Raw genomic sequence first — 27,982 nt, forward strand, 5'->3', positions numbered from 1 at the left:
ACCGCCCTTTTATTTTCTATTTTATAAATCAATAGTACATAAGAAAAAGCAACATTGTAATAGACCTTATCAGAGAAATCTGCTTCTTTCTCCTCCTGGACTGAACTTTCACTCTCAATTTAAGGGTAACGTCTGTAAAATCTGCATTTAACGTCTGCCCATTACTGATAGGAGATGGCAGCCGGCGCTCACAGAACTCTATGGAGGGAGGAAGAGCTAGAGGCAGAGACATTCCACTGCAAGTTCCATAGAAGCTTATGAGCACCAACTGTCATTATCTAGCGGGAGAGTCTTTAGTCACTAAATTCTGCATTGTTGTTTCTGGTGTCTCTCATCTTCCTCTTGACAATAACACAAAGATTCTCCATATGTGATTACTACAGATCATAAACATCCAAGTCCTGATGTTCCTGGAAGGAAAAACACAAGAAGGGGAGCAGCTGGGTCCCTAATGCCTGAGGACCCGCACAGGCCTGCAGTGCATCTGTCTGCAGACCATAAAAAGGTACCCAGTGCTAAGCAGTGTGAACAGAACAGATTAAAAAAAATGTGCAAGGAACCTACAGAACTGTATTCATATCGCCTGACGCCTGGACCCAGTCTACAACAACATGGCCGCACAGAACACACGGCTGCACACATCAGGTCTCCATAGTAACCGAGATGTGAGGGGGGGTGGAACGCAGTCCGACAGCGCAGGCGCAGTGTCTCCATACCGCCTACCGTACTACCATCGCTCACGGCCAGGTGGGGCTCCAGCCCACGCAGACAAAAAAAGGACTTCCGGGGGAAGTGACGCACGTCAGGACTTCCCGGCGCTCAGCAGTGCTGTTATTTGAATCGCGCTCTGGGAGGCAGTCATGTCCTCCTTGTCTCTGGACTCGCTGGGTGAGTAGGACCCGGCGGCATTATAGCTGTCGGCTACGGAAGCTGTGAGGGGCAGACTTTACAGGAAGTCATTGCTGCAGTATGTAGTAGACGCGTCAGCGGAGCAGGTCCTGTGTGCAGCTGCGGGTTATGGCAGCCGGCACTCGGCGTCCTAGTATCAGTCTGCTCCGCTGACGGGCCTGCTCCGTCCGCCCACAGGGTACGGGCTGCCACGCACCCTGCTGACGGGCCTGCTCCGTCCGCTCACAGGGTACGGGCTGCCACGCACCCTGCTGACGGGCCTGCTCCGTCCGCTCACAGGGTACGGGCTGCCACGCACCCTGCTGACGGGCCTGCTCCGTCCGCTCACAGGGTACGGGCTGCCACGCACCCTGCTGACGGGCCTGCTCCGTCCGCTCACAGGGTACGGGCTGCCACGCACCCTGCTGACGGGCATGCTCCGTCCGCTCACAGGGTACGGGCTGCCACGCACCCTGCTGACGGGCCTGCTCCGTCCGCTCACAGGGTACGGGCTGCCACGCACCCTGCTGACGGGCCTGCTCCGTCCGCTCACAGGGTACGGGCTGCCACGCACCCTGCTGACGGGCCTGCTCCGTCCGCTCACAGGGTACGGGCTGCCACGCACCCTGCTGACGGGCCTGCTCCGTCCGCTCACAGGGTACGGGCTGCCACGCACCCTGCTGACGGGCCTGCTCCGTCCGCTCACAGGGTACGGGCTGCCACGCACCCTGCTGACGGGCCTGCTCCGTCCGCTCACAGGGTACGGGCTGCCACGCACCCTGCTGACGGGCCTGCTCCGTCCGCTCACAGGGTACGGGCTGCCACGCACCCTGCTGACGGGCCTGCTCCGTCCGCTCACAGGGTACGGGCTGCCACGCACCCTGCTGACGGGCCTGCTCCGTCCGCTCACAGGGTACGGGCTGCCACGCACCCTGCTGACGGATTTCAGGGTTAAATTCCCGGCTGACTTCCTTTCTCCGGGCATGCGCACTGTAAAATGCGGATTCTACAGCAAAAAAAAAACGTTGCATTGTCCGTCCAGGCATGCCAGCGGACGCAAACTTTTTGGCGGATCTGCAAAAAAAACGGATCCAACGGATGGCCATCCGTCAAGATCCGCCGGTAATGCAACTCAATGGGGGGAAAGAATGCATCCGCCAAAAAAAAAAAAGGCAGATCCGTTTTTTTCAAAAACTGGCGGATTTTGACTGATGGTCATAAACGGAAGTGTGAAAGAGGCCTTACTCCACAGAAACCATACGTGATTGGTCCGTTCTGCCCTAATTGTACAAGCCAGGAGCGGATTCAGAAGAAATATGAAAAGTAAGAGTAGATGCAGAATTCCCATATATTATCTGCTTGGGGCTTTAATGGTGCATTTCACCCCATGCATTGCAAACCGTTAAAGGGATTGTCCAGCCTTGGGCTACAAGTCTGCAGTCACTGTATATGTGAATCCTAACATTGAGTGCGGTCAGGATTCTCTGGCGATCATGTGACTACAAGTATAATATGCATGCTCCGGCCACAGTCAGACTAGACTGTCTGGCTTTGCTTAATACACTTGTACTGAGCGAGCCTGCACCCACCTAGGTGGCACGTGACCGCATGTATGCAAATCTCCTACTTGCGGTTACATGATCACAGCAGTGAATCCTGACGGAACATGTGTTGTGATTCACCGCTCTGCCACCACTCTGAGGCCAGACAGCCCCTTCTCAATCAGCAGACTTGCCCTGTGTTAAATAACACTTAGGCTATACGCACACATTAGGTATTTGGGGCAGGCGTTTGTATCTCTTGGCAGGAAACGTGTGTTCTTTGCTGCAGGTTTTTTTCCCCAATCATTAGTATGTGTGACGTCTGCAGCAGACACTAAAAGAATTGAGGTTCTGCAATGGTAAATCCCCCACCAAATGTGCATCGTGAGCTTCACCCCCTAAAGGCAAGACTAAGGCTAGATGCGCACTTCTGTGTGCTGTTTTTTCTTCCTTTTTCTTCCCCCTCATACAGCAGCTGGGCCATAGATTTTAATTTCCAGTTTTATAAATGGATCTGCCTCTGATTCTTGTCTTGAATCAGATTGGACTCATTAGTCTGGTAAACACGGCTGAAATACATTGCCGCACAAAGTCTGATCTCCGCATCAGTGTTTCATCCATATGTGTTTGTTTGTTTTTTTTTGGTTGTGTTACCTGTTTCATCAAGTCAGTGGACAAATAAAAATGGAGTTTATGTTCAGTTTTTAAAGATCAGCACAGATGTGTGAATTTCGTCTTGCACGTCTCCTTCCTGCTGGATCTACTTCTAGCATTTGTTCAGATAACGACGCCTCAAATTTTTTTTTTTTTTTGTGTAGGTCACTTTTAATATAGAAAATCCTGACATCTTGCAGTTTTCAGTCTGGTTATCCAACTTCATAATAGACTGATAATCCCTATTCTGCACAAATCGTTTCTCAGCAGTCTCATCACAGACAGGATTACAATGAAAGGTGACACTTTATATAAATGACCCAGGATTCAACATTCACAATAGGTGATGGTCACATCTCACCTGCTCTCCCTTTCTGCACATAGTGCACCTTGAAAACTCTCCCAATAGAAGTCAATGAACCTCTCCAGTCTTTCGTGTCGTTTGGTTCATGCAACGTCTCTAAATCTTTCAATTAAGGTTAAGGGGTGGTCCGGTCTAGACCAGCGGTATTGTGTTAAGGTACTGTCACACTAAGCGATATCGCTAGAACTTGTGACGTTATAGCGATATTGCTGTGTCTGATACTTGCCTCCAACCCGCTCCCCCGTTGCTTATCGCTGATCGCGCAAGAACTGTTTCTCGTCGTCGGCTTCCTGTGGAGAGACGGGCGGGAGGACGCAGGATTGCCTAGTGTGACAGGTAAGTAGCGACCCCTGTCCCCAGCGATGTCGCTTGTGAGATCTGCCTGTGTGGCAGCTCACTAGCGACCACATAGCGATGTGCCAGCGATCCTGACCGCGTCATATCTTTGGTCGGGATCGCTGGTGCATCGCTAAGTGTGACAGTACCTTACTACATACTCCTGGGCAGAACCCATCTACTGGGCGCGGCCTCATTCCATACACTTGTATGGAGCGAGGCTGTGCCTGCTGGATGGCTGCGTCACTAGACGAGTGTATGGAGCGAGGCTGTGCCTGCTGGATGGCTGCGTCACTAGATGAGTGTATGGAGCGAGGCTGCACCCGGTAGACTAGGGGTCTGGCCTGGAATATGTATAACGCATATGTACCTGCTGGTCCTGGCTCAAAAGCTGTCTAATCCTTGCGCACAGTGTCTGCATTGGGGGTTTCATAAGTCTACAGTCACAGTGACTGCACACTAATTGATTTAGACCGAACAACCCCTTTGAGGAAAAGCTGCGGTATTACTGCCACTCGCACACAAGTCTGAGTTCTGACACGTTCTAGACACTTGTCTCAAGATAGTGATGGCGATTATACCACTGCTGAGACCACCACGATGTGGAAACGGCGTCTACCACCACACGGCACCATTTTCTGTAGCTTTCTCACCCTTGGTTGTGGCACTCTGGTGATTATGGCATGGTAGATATAATGGAAAGATACATCTCATTAATACTATTTCTCTCTTTAGGCACAGGTGGCGAACCGATGACACTGGGGTCACCAACCTCTCCGAAGCCTGGTGGCGGTGCCCAGTTCCTGCCTGGTTTCCTCATGGGTGATATCCCAACTCCTGTAACGCCACAGCTGCGTTCATCACTGGGCATTATGGAGCTGCGATCCCCGTTGATCGGAGGTATTGGAGAAGGAAGCTGCTATTGTACTCGTGTCACTTGTATGGGAGCCTTAGACTATGATATTACTGGGTATTTGGGGAGTTTTTGATGTTGCAGTGATTCTTTGCTTGTTAGCTAAATTAGGTTACAATAATAATAATTAATTTTTTTTCCAATGGAGTCTGACAGTGCAGTTTTTGTCTTTTTGTTTTCAATACAGCTTTTTTTATTTTTTATTTTATGCTTCCTGTTTGGCTTTGACAAATCTCTATCTTTTTTTTTTTTTTGGGGGGGGGGGCTATAAAATGCACCTATATTTTAGAGGACGAAAATAGAAAAAAATTGAAGCAAAAAATGTGTTAATGACACTTGTTATGGGGATGGTCTGCCGCTAACACTGCTATAGGGGTAATATCTGCCATCTTGGCATATATGGCCGCTGCCATCCCCATCCTTGCGTACATGGCCACCCCCACACTGCACACAAAATAGTTTTTTTTTTTTTTTTTTTTTTTTGATCTGCTCCTGGTTTTTAATAACTAGAATGACTCCCGATACACTTTTTATATGAACATCCAGCAGTATTGTCACTTTCATAACTTTGTTTATTAGGGACTTCTCCCCCTCAGCCTATGCTTCCAGCTCATAAGGATAAGAGTGGCGCACCCCCGGTTGCAAGCATTTATGATGATCTAATAAGCCCAGGTCTTGGATCTACACCTTTAAGTTCAAGAAAACTGGTAAATTATATTTTTTTCAATTATTTAAAAACTAACCTCCTTAAACTTTGTATGCTTTGGTTGCTGTCAGGTTTTTATCTTTATGGAGCCCTGGCTTGGCGTACATTCACATGACCACTGCAGCCAGTCACTGGCCGCAGTGGTGATAGAATGAATCTGCCACTCATCTGCTGAGAATGATTGGCTGCACTGGTCCCTTCATCAAAGACTGGCATAGACCACCGAAGCATCGATACTGAAGTGTATGGTGGTTTTAATTATTAAATGTTTGTTTTACTACAGAAAACTTCCTTGGCTCATGTTCTCACTCGGCCTCAGTACTGTTTTGTGTGGGTATTTATTTATTTTTTTTCATATGGGAACTTGGCATTTAAGCCTCAGTATGAACTCCAATTTAAATTGAATAAAGAAATGTCCCACTGGACAAAAAGAACCTAGATAACATCTGAAGATGCCAGTGGATCCAATGGCAAAATATATGATGTCTGAACACAAAATAAAATACAAAAAACATAATGACAAGACGTAAAACCATGGACGGACACAGCACATATAATATAGAAAATAAATAGGGGCCATAGAGGAGGGTAATATTGAGTAATTTAAGGCTATGTGCACATGCAGCGGATTCTTCTGTGGATCCACAGCATATTTGGCCCTGCTAATCAGTAGCAGATCCACAGACATTGTTCAATACAATGTTAGCCAATGGGATTTCAAATCCGCAGTGCACATGCTGTGGATTTTTCCACGTGGATTTGCTGCCGTTTTAAATCCGCAGCATGTCAATTCTTCAGATTCCACAGCGGTTTGACACCTGTTCCATTGTCAATCCACAGGGGAAAACCGCTGACAAATCCGCAGGTCACTTTACCTGCCGTTTTACCTGCAAATACGCAGGTGAATCCGCAATTTGTGCACTCGCCCTAAAGCTCCCTGAAAAAGTGTAAATTAGCATTGGAGGTGAGGTAGAGACCACAATGCACGGGTTGTGTTTTTTTTTTTTTTTTTTTCTTCTTTTTGGTCTGCTCCTCGTTATGTATTGCATCCTAAGTGGTGGGATTTGCTGGTTTTGCCTTTTTTAAATTGCACATTTTTGCACACCAGTATTAGGACCCCGTCACACATAGCGACTCGCCAGCGATCCCGACAACGATATCACCTTGTCAGGATCGCTGGGAGTCGCTATGTGATCGCAGGTGAGCTGTCAAACATGCAGCTTCACCAGCGATCAGCACCAGCGACATGCGGGTAACAAGCGACGCACATCGCTTAGTTACCCGTAGTGTATTTTAGTTACCAGCGTGCTGATGCAGGGAGCTGGTAACCAAGGTACACCAGGTTTCTAAGGGGCGTGCAGCACTTAGAAACCTGATGTGTACATTGGTTACCAGCTCCCTGCATCAGTGCTCTGGTAACTAAGGTACATATTGGGTTTCTAGGCACAGCACGCCCCTTTAGAAACCTGATGTGTACCTTAGTTACCAGCTCCTGGTCACTGGTCTCCTGCCTGTCACACGCAGCGATGCGTGCTGACCAGCGGGAGACCAGTGACCCCAAAAATGTCCAGACATTTCAACAGCGATACCCGGCAGGGGGGGCGGTCGCTGATAGCTGTCACACACAGCGATCTCGCTGGGGAGATCGCTGTTGCGTCACAAAACTTGTGACTCAGCAGCGATCTCGCTAGCGAGATCGCTGTGTGTGATGGGGGCTTTAGCACTTTACGTGTGCTGCTAACTTTGTTACTGGATTGGTCTATTTGTTATGTTCTCTTATGGTTTAATCTTGCTTAAAATGATTTATTACTCTATGTCCAGTATCTGTTTATTTTCTATATTACATATGCTGTCTGTCCGTCTCCTATAAACGCAAGGAGCAGCGCGAGTGTTTCTGCATCCTGGTACGGTCTGACTGAGTTTCTGAGACCAAACATTAGTCTTGTGTCTTCCTAAGAGATATTCGGGAGATCCGCAGCCCCTCCGTACTCAGATCATTGTGAAACGTGGATGTGTGACACCAGCTGTTTTTCGCAAGACTTGTGTTATTTCCTTCTTTTTTTTTTTTTTTTCAATGAAGCAACATTAAATGATTCAGAGAAATACACATTGTTAATGTGGTAAATGTTTATTTTAGCTGCAAACATCTGGTTTGTAATGCAATATAGGTGTATAGAGGCCCATTTCCAACAACCATCACTCCAGTGTTCTTATGGTACTTTGTGTTTGCTAACTCTGTAAGAAGGCTAATGGATTGTTAGAATACCCTTGTGCAAGTATGTTAGCACAGCTGAGAACAGTTTGGCTGACTAGAGAAGCTATAAACCTGACTGTCCTTTGAGCTAGTTGAGAATCTGGAGCATTAAATTTGTTGGTTCCATTAAACTCTCAAAATGTCCAGGAAAAAAAAGAACTTTCATGTGAAACTCGACAGTCTATTCTTGTTCTTAGAAATGAAGGCAAATCCATGCGAGAAATTGCCAAGAAATTGAAGATTTCCTACAACGGTGTGTACTACTCCCTTCAGAGGAGAGCACAAACAGGCTCTAACCAGAGTAGAAAGAGAAGTGGGAGGCCCCGCTGCACAACTGAGCAAAAAGACAAGTACATTAGTCTAGTTTGAGAAGTCAACGCCTCACAGGTCCTAAACTGGCAGCTTCATTAAATAGTACATGCAAAACGTTAGTGTCAACATCTACAGTGAAGAGACGACTCCAAGATGCTGGCCTTCAGGGCAGAGTGGCAAAGAAAAAGCCATATCTGAGACTGGCTAATAAAAGGAAAAGATTAATATGGGCAAAAGAACACAGACATTGGACAGAGGAAGGTTGGTAAAGTGTTATGGACAGACGAATCCAAGCTTGAGGTGTTTGGATCACACAGAAGAACATTTGTGAGGCGCAGAACAACTGAAAAGATGCTGGAAGAGTGCCTGACACCATCTGTCAAGCATTGTGGAGGTAATGTGATGGTCTGGGGTTGCTTTGGTGCTGGTAAAGTGGGAGATTTGTACAAGGTAAAAGGGATTTTGAATAAGTAAGGCTACCGCTCCATTTTGCAACACCATGCCATACCCTGTGGACAGCACTTGACTGGAGCCAATTTCATCCTAAACCAGGACAATGACCCAAAGCACACCTCCAAGTTATGCAAGAACTATTTAGTATACCAGCTGCCTGCTTCTTCCCTATCTGTAATGGAGTGGCCTGCGCAGTCACCAGATCTCAACCCCTTTGAGCTGTTGTGGGAGCACCTTGATCGTATGGTACGCAAAAAGAGCCCATCAAACCAACTTGTGGGAGGGGCTTCTGGAAGCATGGGGTGAAATTTCTCCAGATTACCTCAGCAAATTAACTGCTAGAATGCCAAAGGTCTGCAATGCTGTAATTGCTGCAAAGGGAGCATTCTTTGACGAAAGCAAAGTTTGAAGGAGAAAATTATATAAATTTTTTATATATATATATATATATATATATATATATATATATATATATATATTTTATCATTATATAGCCACATTCATTATAATATCCCACATCATCCCATCAGAGCCACTGGACTACTAATATCCCACATCATCCTGTCAGAACCACAGAGCTGAGTGGAACGGTCCTAACATCCATACCAGGGATCCCTTTAACCCCTTCACGACCCATGACGCCTACGTAGGCGTCATGAAAAGTCGTGCCCAAACGACCTATGACGCCTACGTAGGCGTCATGCTATAAATAGCCCCCCTGCGGGTCGGGTGACCGGGGTCACTGAAAGGTCACCCGACCCGCACACAAAGGACTCTACAGTTAATCCCTGGGGGCGTGGCTTAGCCCCCACGTGCCTACGATCGCTCTGATTGGCTGTTAAAAGTGAAACAGCCAATCAGAGCGATTTGTAATATTTCACCAATGAAATTTGGTGAAATATTACAATCCAGCCATGGCCGATGCTGCAATAGCATCGGACATGGCTGGACACCGACACACACACACACACACACACACACACACACGCACACACACACACGATCGGCCCCCCGCCACCGATGGACGGCGGCGATCGTTCGCCGCCGTCATCATCTGCTCCCCCTCCCCTGTCTATCGCTCCCTCCCACCTTCCGATCCCCCCAGGACCTCCGATCGTGCTCCCGGTGTCCCGCAGTGGCTCCCGGCGTCCGGATCATGGGCGCCGCCATCTTGCAAAATGGTGGGCGCAGTGCGCCTGCCATTGTCCAAGATGGCGGCGCCCATGAATTTGCCGGTTGCCCGTTCATTTTTCATTTTGATCACTGTGATCAAAATGAAAAAAAAAAAGTAAATATACCCCCCTTTTATCACCCCCATAGCCAGGCGCAAATAATAAAATAAAAAAAATATTTTTTCCAGTTAGGGTTGGAATAAGGGTTAGGGTTGGAATAAGGGTTAGGGTTGGAATAAGGGTTAGGGTTGGAATAAGGGTTAGGGTTGGAATAAGGGTTAGGGTTGGAATAAGGGTTAGGGTTGGAATAAGGGTTAGGGTTGGAATAAGGGTTAGGGTTGGAATAAGGGTTAGGGTTGGAATAAGGGTTAGGGTTGGAATAAGGGTTAGGGTTGGAATAAGGGTTAAAATTAGGGTTGGAATTGGGGTTAAAATTAGGGTTAGGGCTGGAATTGGGGTTAGGGCTGGGTTGGGATTAGGGTTAGGCTTGTAGTTAGGGTTAGAGTTGGGATTAGGGTTAGGGGTGTGTTGGCGTTAGGGCTGTGGTTAGGGTTATTATTAGGGTGGGGTTAGGGTTGGAGTTAGAATTGAGGGGTTTCCACTGTTTAGGCACATCACGGGGTCTCCGAGCGCGACATGGCGCCACGATTTATTCCAGCCAATTTTGCGTTCAAAATGTCAAACAGCGCACTCTCCAATCCGAGCCCCGACGTGTGCCCAAACAGTGGTTTACCCCCACATATGGGGTATCAGCGTACTCAGGAAAAATTGCACAACAACTTTGGGGGTCTAATTTCTCCTGTTACCCTTGGGAAAATAAAAAATTGGGGGCTAAAAAAATGATTTTTGTGGAAAAAAAAGTTTTTTTGTTTTCACGGCTCTGAGTTATAAACTTCGGTGAAGCACTTGGGGGTTCAAAGTGCTCATCAAACATCTAGATAAGTTCCTTGGGGGGTCTAGTTTCCAAAATGGGGTCACTTGTGGGGGGTTTCCACTGTTTAGGCACATCAGGGGCTCTGCAAACGTAACATGACGCCCGCAGACCATTCCATCAAGTCGGTATTTCAAAACGTCACTACTTCCCTTCCGAGCCCCGATGTGTGCCCAAACAGTGGTCCCCCCCCCCCCCACATATGGGGTACCAGCGTACTCAGGACAAACTGGACAACAACTTTTGGGGTCCAATTTCTCCTGTTACTATTGTGAAAATAAAAAATAGCGGGCTAAAAAATCATTTTTGAGGAAAAAAAATGATTTTTTATTTTCATGGCTCTGCATTTATAAACTTCTGTGAAGCACTTGGGGGTTCAAAGTGCTCACTACACATCTAGATAAGCTCCTTGGGGGGTCTAGTTTCCAAAATGGGGTCACTTGTGGGGGGTTTCTACTGTTTAGGCACATCAGGGGCTCTGCAAACGCAACATGATGCCCGCAGAACATCCCATCAGTCTGCATTCCAAAATTGCGCTCCTTCCCTTCTGAGCTCTCCCATGCGCCCAAACAGTGGTTTCCCCTGACACATGGGGTATCGGTGTACTCAGGACAAATTACACAACTTTTGTGGTCCAATTTCTCCTGTTAGCCTTGTGAAAATAAAAAATAGCGGGCTAAAATCATTTTTGAGGAAAAAAAAATATTTTTTTTATTTTCACTTTTCTGCATCATAAACTTCTGTGAAGCACTTGTGGGTTCAAAGTCCTCACCACACATCTAGAAAAGTTCCTTGGGTGGTCTAGTTTCCAAAATGGGGTCACTTGTGGGGGAGCTCTAATGTTTAGGCACACAGGGGCTCTCCAAACACGACATGGTGTCCACTAACGATTGGAGCTAATTTTCCATTCAAAAAGTCAAATGGTGCTCCTTCCCTTCGGGACCCTGCCGTGTGCCCAAACAGTGGTTTATGAGCACATATGAGGTATCTGTGCACTCAGGAGAAATTGCCCAACAAATTTTAGGATCCATTTTATCCCATTGCCCATGTGAAAATGAAAAAACTGAGGCTAAAAGAATTTTTGTGAAAGTGTTTTTTTTTTTTTTTTTTTTTTTGATCAATTTGTGAAGCACCTGGCGGTTCAAAGTGCTCACTATGCATCTAAATAAGTTCCTTGGAGAGTCTAGTTTCCAAAATGGGGTCACTTGTGGGGTAGCTCCAATGTTTAGGCGCACAGGGACTCTCCAAACGCGACATGGCAACCGCTAAATATTCCAGCATATTTTCCATTCAAAGTGTCAAATGGCGTTCCTTCCCTTCTGAGCCCTGCCGTGCGCCCAAACAGTGGTTTATGACCACATATGAGGTATCTGTGTACTCAGGAGAAATTGCCCAACAAATTTTAGGATCCATTTTATCCTGTTGCCCATGTGAAAATGAAAAAATTGATGCTAAAAAAATTTTTTTATTGGAAAAATTAAAATGTTCATTTTTTTTCCTTCCACATTGCTTTAGTTGCTGTGAAGCACCTGAAGGGTTAATAATCTTCTTGAATATAGTTTTGAGTAGCTTGAGGGGTGCAGTTTTTAGAATGGTGTCACTTTGGGGTATTTTCTGCCATATAGACCCCTCAAAGTGACTTCAAATGTGAGGTGGTCCCTAAAAAAAAAATGGTGTTGTAAAAATGAGAAATCGCTGGTCAACCTTTAACCCTTATAACTTCCCAACAAAAAAAAACTTTGTTTCCAAAATTGTGCTGATGTAAAGTAGACATGTGGGAAATGTTATTTATTAACTATTTTGTGTCGCATAACTCTCTGGTTTAACAGAATAAAAATTAAAAATGTGAAAATTGCAAAATTTTCAAAATTTTCGCCAAATTTCCATTTTTTTCACAAATAAATGAAAACATTATTGACCTAAGTTTACCACTAACATGAAGCCAAATATGTCACGAAAAAACAATCTCAGAATCGCTAGGATCCGTTGAAGCGTTCCTGAGTTATTACCTCATAAAGGGACACTGGTCAATATTGCCAAAAATGGCCAGGTCATTAAGGTCAAAATAGGCTGGGTCATGAAGGCGTTAAGAGAGGCCGGGTGTCAGAACCAAAGCGCTGGATTGATTTGCCCTGACTTCCATACCGGAGATCCCTTTTAAGAGGGAAGATGTGTGATGGGTATATGGGCACGGGAGGGGGTGATTCATTTGTCATGTGCTCTCTGCTTCTTTCTGGGGGGCAGACAATGCCTGGGAGCAGACAATGCCTGGGAGCTTATGTTCCCATGGATGCTAGATTTCTCCCACCCGGTCCACTGTCTTGAGGTGTTGTGGAGTGGGAAAACTGTTGCTCATAGCAACCAATCACAGCTCCGCTTCTTTTAAACACTGTCTGCTTAGTGATTGGGTGTGTGTATATATTTTATATATAATTTTTATTTTTTTGCTATGAACCTGTTCTACGCCCGGGTGCCGAGTATTTTTATTGGTATATGGGCTCCTGTCCTAGTATGCATTTTACCCCTGATCCCTATCCTGATATGCATGGTCCCCCTGACACCTATTAAACTGCACACACAAAAAAAAATTATACTCACCTTTCTTCCCTGTGTCCAGCGCTGTCCCGTTCTGCCGATGGCCGGGGGGGAGGAGTCTGGCGCCGGAGTACGCGCATGCCCATACCGTGCTGCCCGGCACCACATTGCTGAAGATACACTGCAAAATGTCTTCAGTAAAATGGCGCCGTATAGCGCTATGCGCAATTCCCACGCGCATTCCGGCCCCTGTCTGTGGCTGAAGAGAAGCGCAGCGGCAACGCTCCTACCGGAGTCAGGTAAGTATGGCGACGAAGAAAGCGGTATGCAGTGTGTACGCGTACCGCCATCTCCGGCGCCATACACACTCCTCTTACCACTGGATGCCTCATTCTGCCTGGAGCAGAATGGTAGTGTAGCTAGAAGAATTTATTTAATTATTCCCCTTTTCTTCTTTCTCTCCCTTGTACAGACAAACCTTTCTACAATGCAGACGTCTCGCACAGGGATAAACCCGTCCACCCCATGTGCACGTAAGTTAGTGGAGCGCGGTTCCACCAAAGCCAATCCTTGTTTATATCTTATTTTTACTCGCTTATACAGCACCATTAATTCCCCAGCGTTTTACAGACATTATCATCACTGTCCACATTAGGGCTCACAAATTCCACATCAGTATGTCTTTGGAATGTGGGAGGAAACCGGGAAACCCATGCAAACACAGGGAGAACATACAAACTCCTGGCAGATGTCCTTGGGGGGGGGGGGGGGGGGAAATCGAACCCAGGACCCAAAAGCTTCAAAGCAACAGTGCTAACAACCGAGCCACCATGTTGCCAAAGTCTGTGTATTTAAATGGCTAAATTCCCATCCTGTACATGCGGTGGAGAACGGTGACTCTATTCACGTCTTGCATGTGGCCACCAGGTGTCCTTCTTGTAATGTGAGGAATATCTCTTTATTTATTAGTCTTGTCTGATAGTGACTGCAAGCTTAGGTCCTAAAGAAATGTGGCCATTTCCTCACAGCGGCACATGCTGGATGGAAAGTTTTCAGCAGATTACTTCATGTATTTTGTGCTAACATTTCAATGTTGCACTTTAAACCACGCCATCTCCCATGTAAAGCCCTCCCTTAAGCAAAGCAAAAATGTGATGCACTGTATGTACGACCTCTTATGATGTGGCACTTGGTACAACTTACACTTGCTCTGTAAATCTTTTTCTTAGGTAAACAGACTAAGGCTGTGTGCACACGCTGTGGATTTTGCTGCGGTTCCGCAGCGGTTTTGGCCACTGCGGACCCGCAGCAGTTTCTGCTGCGGTGTACAGTACAATGATTCCCTATGGGAATCAAAAACCGCAGTGCAGACGGTGCGGAATTTTCCGCGCGGATTATCTGCGGTTTTCAATCCGCAGAAAGAATTGACATGTCAATTCTTTCTGCGGATTCTCCTGCGGTTTGCCATCTCCTCCATTGAGGAGATGAAAAACCGCAGGGCAAAACCGCAGAGCAATCCGCAGGTAAAACCGCAGGTCTTTTGACCTGAGAAAACAGAAAGCAAAAAACACAAATATCCTGAACTAAAAGTAAAAAATATACTGCAAATAATGCATAAAGGTAATAATAAGGGTATTTAGTAAACATAATTTTGATCAAAATAATGTACAAGCCATCCCGCCACGGCAACCCTTGTGGGACAGTCCCTACTCTAGTATTTAAAACCTTATCACTTGCCAAGTGGCGTGAATGTGAATAAGGGTCGAGCGGCTGAACCACTTGTAACAGCTTAGGCCAGACTGGATGGCTTTCCCAGCTCAGAAAAAGGGTGGTCACACCCCTATATGCACTGAATGCACAATGAAATGAATAAAAAACAAATCTGAACTGAGACAAGTAAGTTAATGTGTATGCACAATGTAAGTGCATTTTAACACATGACCATTAACCAGAGAAAACAGAAAGCAAAAAGATGGATTTTTGGTTCTTACCATAAAATCTCTTTCTTGGAGCCTTCATTGGGGGACAGAGATTACCATGGGTGTATGCTGCTGCTGCTAGGAGGCTGACACTATGCAAAAAACAAGAAAATTGACTCCTCCCCGGCAGTATACACCCACCGACAGATACCAAGTACCTCAGTTGGTGAGAAAGCAGTAGGAGAAGCAACGGAACTATAACATATGTACCAACCCAACAAGGGACTCAAGGACCCAACACGGTACAACTTAAACAGGGAGGGTGCTGTGTCCCCCAATGAAGGCTCCAAGAAAGAGATTTTACGGTAAGAACCAAAAATCCATCTTTCTTTATCGCCTTATTGGGGGACACAGATTACCATGGGACGTTCCAAAGCAGTCCCAAGGGCGGGAACAGCAATAAGGAACGAAAGAACAGGAAGGGCTTAGGTCGGCCAATGCGCCACCGCCGCCTGCAGGACCTTCCTACCACCGACTGCATCAGACGAAGCCTGGGTATGAACCCTGTAGAACTTCGCGAACGTATGCAAGAACGACCAGGTCGCGGCCCTGCAAATTTGCAGATCCGAAGCCTGGTGTCGAACGACCCACGAAGCTGCCACCGCCCGGGTGGAGTGAGTTCTCACTCCCGGAGGCGGCCGTTTTTCCTGAAGACGGTATGCTTCCAGAATAGTAGAACGAATCCAGCGAGCGATCGTGGATTTGGATGCCGGAAGCCCTTTCCGGTGACCAGAGATGACCAGCAATGAATCGGATTGACGAAGTGAAGCAGTCCTAGCGAGATAAACACGCAAGGCTCTAACAACGTCCAGTTTGAGGAGTGACTTCTCAAGAGGGTGAGAAGGAACAGGACAAAATGATGGAAGAACGATATCCTCGTTGATGTGGAAGGAGGATACCACCTTTGGGAGAAAAGAAGGAACGGGCCTGAGGACGACTTTATCCTGATGGAGTACCAGCTAAGGAGAACGACATGACAGGGCCGCTAATTCAGAAACTCTTCTGATGGATGTTATGGCAATCAGAAAGGTTACCTTCCATGAAAGAAAAGACAAAGGGATGTCCTGGATGGGCTCAAACGGCGCTTTTTTGGAGAGCGCTAAGAACGAGATTGAGATCCCACGGTTCTATCGGTGAATGATGAGGAGGGGCCACATGAGCGACTCCTTGGAGAAATGTCTTAACCTGCGGTAAAGAAGCGATCTTCCTTTGAAAAAGGATAAACAAAGCGGAAACCTGGCCCTTGAGGGTACTGAGAGACAGACTCGAATCTAAGCTAGGCTGGAGAAACCCAGAATGGACGGAATGGAAAAGGACATTGGAAAGACTCTTTTATCGTCGCACCAACGGAAAAAGGCCTTCCAATGCCTATGGTAGATGCGGGAAGAGGCTGGTTTCCTGGCTTTGACCATCGTCTGAATCATCTGGTTGGAAAAAACCTGATTCTCTTAAGGTTGCGGCCTCAACGGCCATGCCGTTAAATTCAGAGACCGAGAAGTCTCGTGGTAAAGGGGGCCTTGTGAGAAAAGATCCGGACGGTCTGGAAGCCTCCAGGGGACGTCCGCGAGCATGTTCACCAGTTCCGCATACCAAGGCCTTCTTGGCCAGTCTGGAGCCACAAGAAACACTGGCACGCCTTCCGATTTTATCTTCTTGACCACTCTTGGGATCAAGGCAAGAGGTGGAAACAGATAAGGGAGTTGGAACTGGGACCACGGAATTACTAGGGCGTCGCAAGCGACGGTTAGAGGGTCCCTGGACCTGGCTACGAAACGCGGAACCTTGTGGCTCATCCGAGATGCCATGAGGTCGACATCCGGATAACCCCAGCACTGGCATATCTGATAGAAGACTGTGGAATGGAGAGACCATTCGCCTGGCGCTAGGCTTTGGCGACTCAGAAAGTCGGCTGCCCAGTTTTCCACCCCTGGAATGTGAACAGCGGAGATTGCTGGAACATACTGTTCTGCCCAGCGCAGTATCTTGGCCACTTCTGACATCACTTGGTTGCTGCGCGTGCCGCCATGATGGTTTATGTACTCCACAGCCATGGCGTTGTCCGACTGAATGCGAACCGGCTTGCTGACGAGAAGAGGTTGCCAGCAAAGAAGGGCCAGGAAGATTGTTCTGATTTCGAGAAGATTGATAGGGAGCAGAGCTTCCTGTGGATTCCAGCGTCCTTGGGCCGTTCTCTGATGGAAAACCGCTCCCCAACCTACCTAGGCTGGCATCGGTGGTAATGCCTTGCCACTGGAGCGGGAGGAAGGACCTCCCCTGGAGGACTGACGTAGGCATTGCCCACCAAGTCAGGGAATGCCTCACTCTGAGAGGGAGGAAAATGGGGCGGTCTAAAGACAACGTCGTCTTGTCCCAAGCTGAGAGGAGGGACAGCTGAAGGGGGCGAAGATGAAACTGTGCAAAAGGCACTGCCTCCATGGAAGCCACCATCTTCCCCAGAACTTTCATGCAGAGCCGAAGGGGAATGGGCTTCGGCCGTTTGAGAGCTCGAATTTCTTTGGACAGAGACGCAAATTTTTCCCCTCGGAAGAAACACCCGGGCCAGATTCGTGTCGAATTCCATGCCTAGGAAGGTCAGACGCTGAGTGGGTCTGAGAATGGACTTTTCTTTGTTGACTAACCATCCGAGACGGCCGAGGGTATCCAGGGTTATGTGAAGACTCAGGAGACAGTCTTGACGGGACGAGCCTTTGAACAAGAGATCGTCCAGATAAGGGATGATGAGAATCCCCCTGGATCGAAGGATGGCCATGACCGTCACCATCACCTTCGTGAAAACACGGGGAGCAGAGGCTAGGCCGTGAATTGATAGTGATTTCCCTGAATCGCAAACCGAAGATATTTCTGATGTTGCAAACAAACAGGGATGTGAAGTTAAGCATCCCGTATGTTCACAGAGCAGAGGAATTCTCCGGGTTCCATTGAGGCTATCACTGATCGAAGAGACTCCATTTTGAAGTGGAGAATCTTCACATGGCGATTGAGCAACTTGAGGACCAGGATTGGTCGAAGGGTCCCGTCTTCTTTCAGGACTACAAAAAAATTTGAGTAGAACCCTGAAAACCGTTCGTCTGAGGGAACGGGGACAATCACACCGGCGGAAAGAAGGGAGGAGACGGCTTGAAAGAAACCTGGAACGTGGGACCGCTGTCTTGGGGGTCGAGACAGGAAAAAACGTCTGTTTGGCTGGGAAGCAAATTCGATCTTGTATCCGTATGCGATGATTTCCCTGACCCAAGCATCGTCGACAACAGACAGCCAAGCGTCCGCAAAAAAGGAAAGTCTGCCTCCCACCCTGGAAAAACTTCCAGGTGGGGGTGACCCGTCACTTGGAGGAGAACCTTGCTGGGTAGATTTTTCTGTGGACGAGAAGGCAGGAAAGGGCCTAAACTGCCGGAAACCCTTTCTGTTAAAAAAGCGTTTTGGCCGAGACTGAGGGAGAGAAGTGCTCTTACCACCAGTGGCATCCAAAATTATTTGATCTAGCTTGGCTCCAAAGAGCCGAGAACCAAGGAAAGGCAGATTGGTAAGCGACTTTTTAGAGGTGGTATCTGCATTCCATGACCTTAGCCAAAGGACTCGGCGTATGGCTATTATGTTGCTGTTAGCCCTTGCTACGCACCCAGCCGCATCCAAAGAGGCGGCTAAGAGGTATTTACCCGCATGATTAATTTGAACCGCTAGATCTGCCAGCTCGTCCTGGAGAGCTGCCGCTAAGATGCCTCTGCGAAGAGTTTTTGCCCAAGCTGAAATGACTTTTGCCACCCAGGAGGAAGCGAAAATAGGACAGAGAGAGGCACCGGATGCCTCAAAAATGGACTTAGCCAGAGATTCTATCTGCCTGCCTGTTGGATCCTTAAGCGATGCCCTGTCCGGAAGGGATAGAACCGTCTTAGAGGCTATACGAGAGACGGGAGGATCCACCTCGGGGGCTTTGGTCCATTTTGTGAGCAGATCTACATCAAAGGGATACAGAACATCTAAGTACCTGCGGCCTGAAAAGCGTTGATCAGGGTGCTCCCAATGTTTGGTTAGAGTAGTATCGAACTCCTTGTGGTTTGAAAGGGTTCGGGATGGAGGCCTCGCTCGTTTAAATGGAACAGAACATTCCTGAGGAGGAGGTTCGTCCTGCTTAATTTCCAAGGTTTGGAAGATGGCAGAAAGAAGACTATCGACCATATTCCGCGTTTTAGATATATTATCTGCTTCTGAACTAGATCCCGATTGGGGATCGTCGTCAGAACTAGGGTCGTCCTCTGAAGACGGAGAAGGACACCTGGGAAAAGCCGACGGGCCTAGCGAACTGGAAGACGAGCCAGACAGAACATGCTTCCTAGAAATCCTACTCGGCTTGTCCCTCTGAAGGTCGCGGTCAGGTGCGGATGACTCACCCTGAGAGGCGGTCGGTGCACAGGTGGCTGTAGATAACTGAGGGGGTCGTCCTCCTAACGTTCTAGGACCTGGACCAGGGACTGAGAGACTTTAGTCAGATCGAAGACCGACTGGGACATTGCAACGGCCCACTATGGGAGAGGGGAAGTGCCCTCATCCCGGGAATCGGTGTGCTCCTGAGAGGCCGACATAGCTGAAGGGCTGCAGGACAGGCAGAGGGGAGACGACTGACCTGACGCCCACTTCCTTTTACAGCGTGCACAAGCGTAGTGGATAACGGTGGGCTTGAAAGATAGCGCCGTTGAAGGGTTAAACATAGGTATGTTGAGCACTATGGCTGCACTAAAGGCTGCACTAAATAGTAGGGCTGCAGAGGAGAGACAATTTTTCCATTAAGCGCCGAGCCTACCGAAGTTCTGACGAGCTGGACCCTGACGTGTCCCCCAAGCAGCGCAGGAAGCCAGTGAAATTGCAGAAGGAAGCTGGCTGTGATCTCAGTGGGCGGTACGTGGCGTCGTGGCGACTAGGCAATGGCAGAGGAGGGGCGCGGTAAAAATGGAGATTGACATCCTTAAAAAGAAAGTAGCGCTGTGATTGGTGTGAAATGGGCGTGAGAAAAAAGCGCGCACAGAGTGGAAATTCACACCCAGAGAAAAGGGAGCGCGCTCAGAACAGGGAGGAGGGAGCGTGCTGAAAGTGAAACCGTGTCTCCCTCCCCGCCGAGCTCTTATACTGATGCCCGCGGCGCCGATAATAAAAGGTGAGCCTGCGTTGAACCACTGCTTACAAGGACCGTCCTAGTAGACCTTGTGTGCCTCTTTCCCTGATCCTAGTATAACCAGAGCGCGGCTGCGATGTGAGGCGCGCGGCTGCAGTGGGGGAGTAGAGGTGGGAAATTCAAAGTTTGAAACCACTGCTTGTGAAAACATACGGGGCTAAAGGGAACGTTCGGATCTTACCTGACGTCCCTGAAGAGGATGACCGCAGGGGCATGTATAGCAGACAGGCCGCTGGGAGAGGTCCTCTTACCCGTGTCACGTAGAAGACGGCGTCCTTTTGTTGGGAGCGATGGCGACTACCGTCTTCCTCTCAGCCCTGTCCTGGGATAGGGATGAGGAGTTGTTTTGCCAAGGACCGGCCACCTGTCGTCCGCCCATAGCACCGAATGGTGATATGGAAAAAGTCCTGCCTGCGGTACTGAGAGTTGCGATGTGGGCGACACCACACTGCTCGCTCAGCCGCATGATATGGGAAAGCAGGGTGAACATTTACCCCCTGTTTCCCGATGTAGAATCTGGAAAATAAATGGGAAAAGATTAATACACACACAAAACCTAAAAGAAAATGGTTAGATGCGGATCTGGGGAGATCCCGGTCCGCCTCCTACAGACACTAAGCACAAACTGAGGTACTTGGTATCTGTCGGTGGGTGTATACTGCCGGGGAGGAGTCAATTTTCTTGTTTTTTGCATAGTGTCAGCCTCCTAGCAGCAGCAGCATACACCCATGGTAATCTGTGTCCCCAATAAGGCGATAAAGAAAACACAAATATCCTGAACTAAAAGTAAAAAATATACTGCAAATAATGCATAAAGGTAATAATAATAATAAGGGTATTTAGTAAACATAATTTTGATCAAAATAATGTACAAGCCATCCCGCCACGTCACGGCAACCCTTGTGGGACTTTTGACCTGCGGATTGTACAAAATCCGTGCGGATGAATCCGCACCTAATCCACAGCGTGTGCACACAGCCTAACGGATCATTCAATTGTATAAATTCTGAGCTCTAGAAACATAAGGAAAAATAGACACTCTTTGCATGGACTGACTTTCCATCACTACGATGGACCCATTTAACAACTTTGTGCAGCCAGCCAGGGTGTGGGCTTAGGAGCGGGGCGCTTTGCATCCATTGCAGTTGCTGGCTGTGGAATACAGCTGACCTTTCCTCCAACAGCAGTGACCGGATCTAGCTCTGATTGCTTAACCATTTAGAAGCCATGCCTATTGTCCTTTCATCTTGTGACATGATCACAAGGTGCCATTACAGATTCGATATCAAATTTTAAATCCCAATCTCTACGAATATAAAATGCTATAGTGAAGAAAACAAATTAATGTACTGATATTTTTTTTTCTATCTTTACATGCACAGCTGCAAGAGTTTTTAGCCCAGCAACCATTATGCAAACCAGGAAAGGAGTGCTGTCTCCTGCCCAAGTGGATCCATTTTACACACAAGGCGACGCTTTGACATCTGACGACCTTCTAGACGACTCTTGGATTACAGTATTCGGGTAAGAAATATGTTTCTAAAATATGTTAACATGCAACTGTGTCACTAGCTGATAAAGGGATGTTGTCAAGTCCCAAAATACAATTATTCATGGAAATCGCATGCAGTCCTTACGGTTCTTGCACATGATGCCCTTAAGATGTCGGCGGAGCCTCCAAGGTTTTCATAGGTGAGGCTGCTTCAGTAAAAAGCCTGCCATCTCTTTCCTAAAGTGGTTTTGTCCGTTATTTTTGTAGAGGCTCCAGACATCGTTTTCTTTTCCTTTTAAGGTGTAAAGAGCAGGCAGCTTCCAAACAGCTGCCTGTAGAATGCACATGCTGCTATTTTCTGCCACTTCATGCTTTCTAAACTCTTAAAAGTACCAAAAGACTGACCATATGCACAGCATATACAGCTGTGCGTTATGTTCTTGTTTTGCGGTGCTTTTTCAGGCCATTTCTAACTGAAACTGCCTGAAATGAAGTGTGCACGTAATCCTGACATCTGCCATGCAAGTCGCAAACGGGTGCGTGGAGCAGGGTCACAGGATGAGCTTGCCCCATGCTTGGCAGGTATTGGCTGTGTTACAGCCAGGACCTACCTCCAACAATCACGGGTGGCTATTGTTAGTCTGTTAAATACTGCTGTAAAACACTGACAGCGGCATTAACAGCTTGCTGGCATGGGAGCACGTCATTCTAGGCGACCATTGGCACTCCCGTGATGTGATCGCTGGGCGATGATGGGTTACCATGACAGCCAAGGGTCTGCTGAACATCCCCTGTGCCTGTCCTTACACTGCTTCTATTGAAAACCAGCATATGGCTGGTGTTCATAGGAGACTGACTTTTACTACATGCAGCAATACTGTGATACTTCTGTACATGGCAGAAATGATCAGACGATCGCAGCTTCAAGTTCCTTAAGGGGACTAACAAGTACAGTGAAATAAAAAGTTCAAATCGTGCCCCTTTTCCCCAAAACACGTTCTTGCATGTTTCGAAAAAGTCTGATCTATCAAAATATAAAAATTTAACTTTATTGTAAATTTTTTTTTTTTTTTTTTTTCATTCATTGTTTACCATGCAAGAATGGCAAAATTACATTTGTTTTTTATATTTTTGAGGTATTTTAGCGACCAAACAAAATGCTGTAATAAGTGATAAAAACAACATATTTGTCCAAAAATGGTACCACTAAAAACATTCTCACACGGCTCCATTGACTGAATTGTAATGTTACAGGTCTCAGAAAATGGCGACACAACGCTACAATCTTTTTTTCTTTTAAACTTTTTTTTTTTTTTTTTCTCAACTAAAATAAAAAAAAATTCGACCTGTTCAGTGTCACCGTTACTGGTCCTAGTGTAAGGTTATCTTTACCACACAACGTACACTGTAAAAACAATTCCCAAGGTACAGTGTCAGAAGAAATTGAGTCTTTTCACAAATTCTCCCCACTTGAATTTTTTTTTTTTTTTTTTTTTTTCCTCCCACGCTAACACTTGTGTGTTTGGTCTTTTTGATTACTTTCTGCAGTCCTCCCTGGTCACAGCAGTGATGCCAAGGCCAATAAAGGGTTTCTGTGGTCATGTGAGAATTTGTGGCTTCTTATTACTCAGATATTAGCCGCACAACAGCGAGGACGGCTGGAGCAGCAGCACGGAATAAGGTGGTTGTGGCTAGGTTGCCATTCTACGCTCATCCTTGCTGACCAAGCCGTGGTCTGCATGTATCAGTCTGTCTGTGCTATCACAGCCATGAATGTTTCTCTCTGGAACATGGTGGTGTCACAGAGAAAAACATGCTTGTACTAGTTGCCGGGGACTTATGACTAGTCGTACAGATGGAGTCCTGTCCGCTGACGGACTGGCAAGCCTCACCCTGTGAGCGCATATAGGCAGTCTTGCCAGTCACTGACGGTGGGCAAGGAGAAGCCGCCAGAGACCCACCTTTACAACTAGTCAGTAATGCGGCTCTGTCCCCAGCGGCTAATAAGTGTTTTTCTCTGAAATGCCGCAGTGGTTTAAAGACTCGTATGTGGCTGTGATTGTAGAGACAGTGGCTGATGCAGGCTCCCCACGGTTTGAGCAACATGGATCAGCTGATGACATGTTCCCTTTAAACTTTTCTCCTTGATAGTGGTTTTCTTACATTACTGACAAACCCCTTGAAGTGGATCAGTCACCAGATTTCATATTGATCATGTATGCAGCTAGCAAATAGAAATGTGACCTGATGAGGCTGATGTACATACTTTGACAATCCCTAAAGTTTTTTTTTTTTTTTTTATATATAGCTTTACTCCCCCTTTTTTTTTTTTTTTTTTTTTTTTTTCATGGCAAAGCATTTAGATGTTCTGTGGAAATATCTAAATAGTTTTTCTGCTGATGGGAGTTGATATCCATGGAAAATATGTATGTTATGCAGCCTCGTTGTCACACTGTTGGTCAAAATAATACTTTACACTTACTATTGAAGCTGATGCATTTACCATCTGTTTTTAGGTTTCCTCAAGCCTCCGCCTCGTACATTTTATTGCAGTTTGCCCAGTACGGGAATATAGTAAAGCACGTGGTAAGGAGCGTTTCTTATAAGAACAAACCTTGGCATTTGCTTGGTATGTCGGTAAGATTTCCAGAAGTAAAGCCATATACGCTGGTGCACGTAAGGTCAGGCCGGCAACGCTAGGTAGACCATAATCCTATAAACATATAGCGATGACCTTGGCACTGACAGGAGACGGATTTGCCACATGTGACTTTTTTTTTTTCTTTTCTTTTTTTTTTTTTTTTTTTCCCGACACCAATTAAAAAAAAAAAAAAAAAAAAAAAAAAAAAAGATATTGCCCAAAGTTTCAACCAGTTTGAGGCCTTTATCGGGGACATCTGTGTGGGTAGTGGCCAGGTAAGTGTATATAGAGCCCAATATGTCCCCCCCCCCCCCCCCCCCCATTTCTGCCAGATCAAAACTAAACAGATCTGTAGAAAAAGAACATGGACCGCACCTCCCAAAATCACATTTTCAGCAAATTCTCCTTGGCCCTTCTCAGTGCTGAGTTTCTCTATGTACATATACTATGGTATACATCATCCATCGGCTCCATTTCCCCATTTATTCTGTGCCTTGGAATATAATTTTTGGACCCTCATTTTGATTACCATTAGGGAAGTTTTTCACCATAATAGCGGTTACAGGAGGCTAGTCATTGCCATATTGTGGCCATGTCTTGTGTATTCATTACCATCTTTTGGGTTAAGTTTTTACGTGCTTTCTTTGTTGCATATCTCAATCAAATTTATTTTTAAACATTGTTCAAACTTTTATTTCCTTAACAGATGTCAAATGCTGGGAATTGGATGCACATTCAGTACCAGTCCAAGCTGCAGGCAAGGAAAGCATTAAGTAAAGATGGAAAGATATTTGGAGATTGCATCATGATCGGTGTGAAACCTTGTATTGATAAGGTAAGAAAGTAATGTCACACCCTCATCATTGGTTATAACAGTGGGGGGCATTTCACAACTTGCCATTTTCCTATTTATATACAAATGGCCTCTTCATAAGAGAACAGAGCCTTGAGTGCCACCTATTAAGACATAGCAGTCAGATAAGTCAAAATCGCCATTTTGCAGATTTTTTTTTTTTTGAGGCTTTTTTTATTTCCCAAGGAGCGTTGCATAGCCTATAAATCTCCCACTGCCTTCCCCATAGACTCCTTCCCCATAGACTCGTATTTTTGTGGGAGACCTGACTTTGAACAGACTAGGGGTGTTCTCAGTAGCATATTTACACAGGAATTGTATAGAATAATTGACAAGTATTTCACTCAATTTAATCTTTTTTTTTTTTTTTTTTTTTATAGCGTGTACTGGATAGTGGTGAGAAGACATCTGTATCTTCGGTCTGCACACCACCATTAACAGGTTTTGGTACTCCTACTCAGCAAAATGGTACTCCAAGATCAGGAATGAGACCTCTTGCGGCAGTGTACAGAGTTTCAACTAGTGATTACCAGGTATTTTCTGTTTGATGTAATCTCAACTATAAGGCCCTTCAATGGGAGCTTGGTAGGTGTCCCCCATGCCCTCCAACCCACCATTATTAGGCTACTTGTTGCTGAAGACTCCACCTAACCAGCTGGTGTTCAACACCCCCCCCCCCCCCCCCCCCCCCCCACAAAAAAAGCAAAAAACTTTCATATTCTACTTAGGCTTATGACTAGTCGATGGGGCATTGTTTTCCCAGATTGGTTGGGCACCTTCCTCGCATGTGATCATACCCCCCCTGTATGCGTGATAACATGATTTGGAAGAGCTGGTGTCATTGCCGCTCACTGCAAAACTTTTTTTTTTTTTTTTAAACTCACATGATTGCTTTTCTGAAGCTGGGTGTACTCTTCTGGACATTCTGAGTGCGCCCATGAATCTGATAAGTGAAACGGACCCTCTTCTGGACATATGCAGTGCGCCTCTGATGCTGGGAAGCGTACACCTGAGTTCAGAGGAACAATGTGGGTGAAGAACTGCAGACTGCTGAACTGTGACCATATGTTAGTCAGTGTTCCTATTCCCCATGTGGGCAGTCACTTAACCACTTGTATGTATAATTTACATACTTGTAGTCACATACTGATTAACCTCATCCGGCTGCTCTCAATTTTCTTCTATTGAGAGAAGCCAGATAGCATCGATGAGCATACAGGGGAATCGTGACAGTGTGTGCATTGCACTCCTCTGATGATTTGGTATTCACATTGTGAATGCAGACTCTTATTTATGGACAGGAAAACCACTTTTAATTCTTAAATGATACATCTTTTTGCCAAAATTAAGGCAAAAGACTTCTATGTACCAATAAAATGGTATGTACCTAGCCTATAAATGCCCCACAATGGGGGGCTAACACTCGGGTAAATGATAGTTTTGCACAGGACTGTGGAGTCAGTAAGGCAAACCTCCGACTCCTCAATTTCCCTGGCTACGACTCCACAGCATCGGTCACTACTGAGCATGTACATAAAGTGCAGCAGATTCATCTCATCCACGACCCCACAGCACTGGTCATAACAGCATGTATATAAAGTGCAGCACAGATTCATCTCATCTATGACTCCACAGCACTGGTCACTACTGAGCATGTACATAAAGTGCAGCACAGATTCATCTCCGCTAAAAGCTGAGATCCTTAGATCAGGGGCAGTACAGACACTTGTAGGACTTTTCATAACTTTCCCTAATTATTATGAAAACATTTACAGCACATCCTGCATTGTGCTACTGTACCCAATTTATTATATATTTTAGGAGTCAGTCCATCTTATTCCAACTCCACAGCCCTGGTTTTGCAGCTTTATTAGCTGGAAAGATATATGAACCAAACAATAACTTGATGATGAATGAATATCCACTTAGAAGGAAAATTCTTGCAAGAACATTTTAATGGCGGTTATCTCATTAAGGTGACTTTCCCCATTCCCTATTGGCCGCTGCAGAGAAAATGCCTGTGCTGGCAGTTGGATGCAGGGTAACCAGGCCTTCATGGTGGTCACAATTTGAAAGGGGTATTGTGTTGTGAAAACCTTGGATGGGGTTGCCTTGGAGTATAGTGTGGTCTATTACAAAAGTTTCATGAACTTTATTTTATTTACTGTCTAAATATTTTATTTTAAAGGTTTTGTCAGATAAGCAAACTCCTAAAAAGGATGAAAGCCTTGTTTCTAAAGCCATGGAATTTGTGTTCGGATGGTAATTTGGAGCCAGGAAACTGAGACTTTTGGCTTCTTCCTCGCTGCCACATTTTTTTGGGTTAGTTCTATAACCGCTCTTGGCAGATCAGCGCTGACAACAAGACACCGGACTTACCATTTATGTAATGTGCGGACATTTCACTTGTGGTTTTACCGGAGTTATCTGCTGTATATGACTGTCTTTTTATGTTGCTGCTTGGACTTTGAACTAGTTATTGAATGTAATATCTTCTGTCCACGGAAACATCACAACCATCGGAAACCTCAACCGCTGCTGTGTACCAGAGTTCTCTTCTCACCACCAGTAATGCACTACTCCTGTCCTCCAAGCTTTGTCTATATTATTATTTTATGTCGTAATTGTAAATGTCATAAACTTCCCCCAAAAACGTGAGTCTCGCGCATGAACACATTATCGTTTTTTATTCTTTTCTAATAAATGTACAAAATGTATTTTAACTGCTTTTATAAACTGAATTGCAATAAATGTAGGTTCTCTAAGCGTT

At 46.2% G+C, this 27,982-nt stretch overlaps 1 protein-coding gene across 1 annotated transcript; it reads left to right on the plus strand.

Annotated features, from left to right (window-relative positions):
• Positions 1-736: 736 nt before the first annotated feature.
• Positions 737-27,982, plus strand: NUP35 (nucleoporin 35). The gene is made up of 10 exons (XM_073577505.1): positions 737-888; positions 3,248-3,382; positions 4,519-4,683; positions 5,276-5,403; positions 13,532-13,592; positions 21,609-21,750; positions 24,235-24,304; positions 25,066-25,194; positions 25,593-25,745; positions 27,401-27,982. The coding sequence occupies exons 2-10, from the start codon at positions 3,376-3,378 to the stop codon at positions 27,476-27,478; spliced, it is 933 nt and encodes a 310-aa protein (XP_073433606.1). The 5' UTR covers positions 737-888; positions 3,248-3,375; the 3' UTR covers positions 27,479-27,982.

This window comes from Dendrobates tinctorius, unplaced genomic scaffold, assembly GCF_039654945.1.
Source record: "Dendrobates tinctorius isolate UK_male_01 unplaced genomic scaffold, ASM3965494v1 ptg000056l, whole genome shotgun sequence".
NCBI classification, from domain to species: domain Eukaryota; kingdom Metazoa; phylum Chordata; class Amphibia; order Anura; family Dendrobatidae; genus Dendrobates; species Dendrobates tinctorius.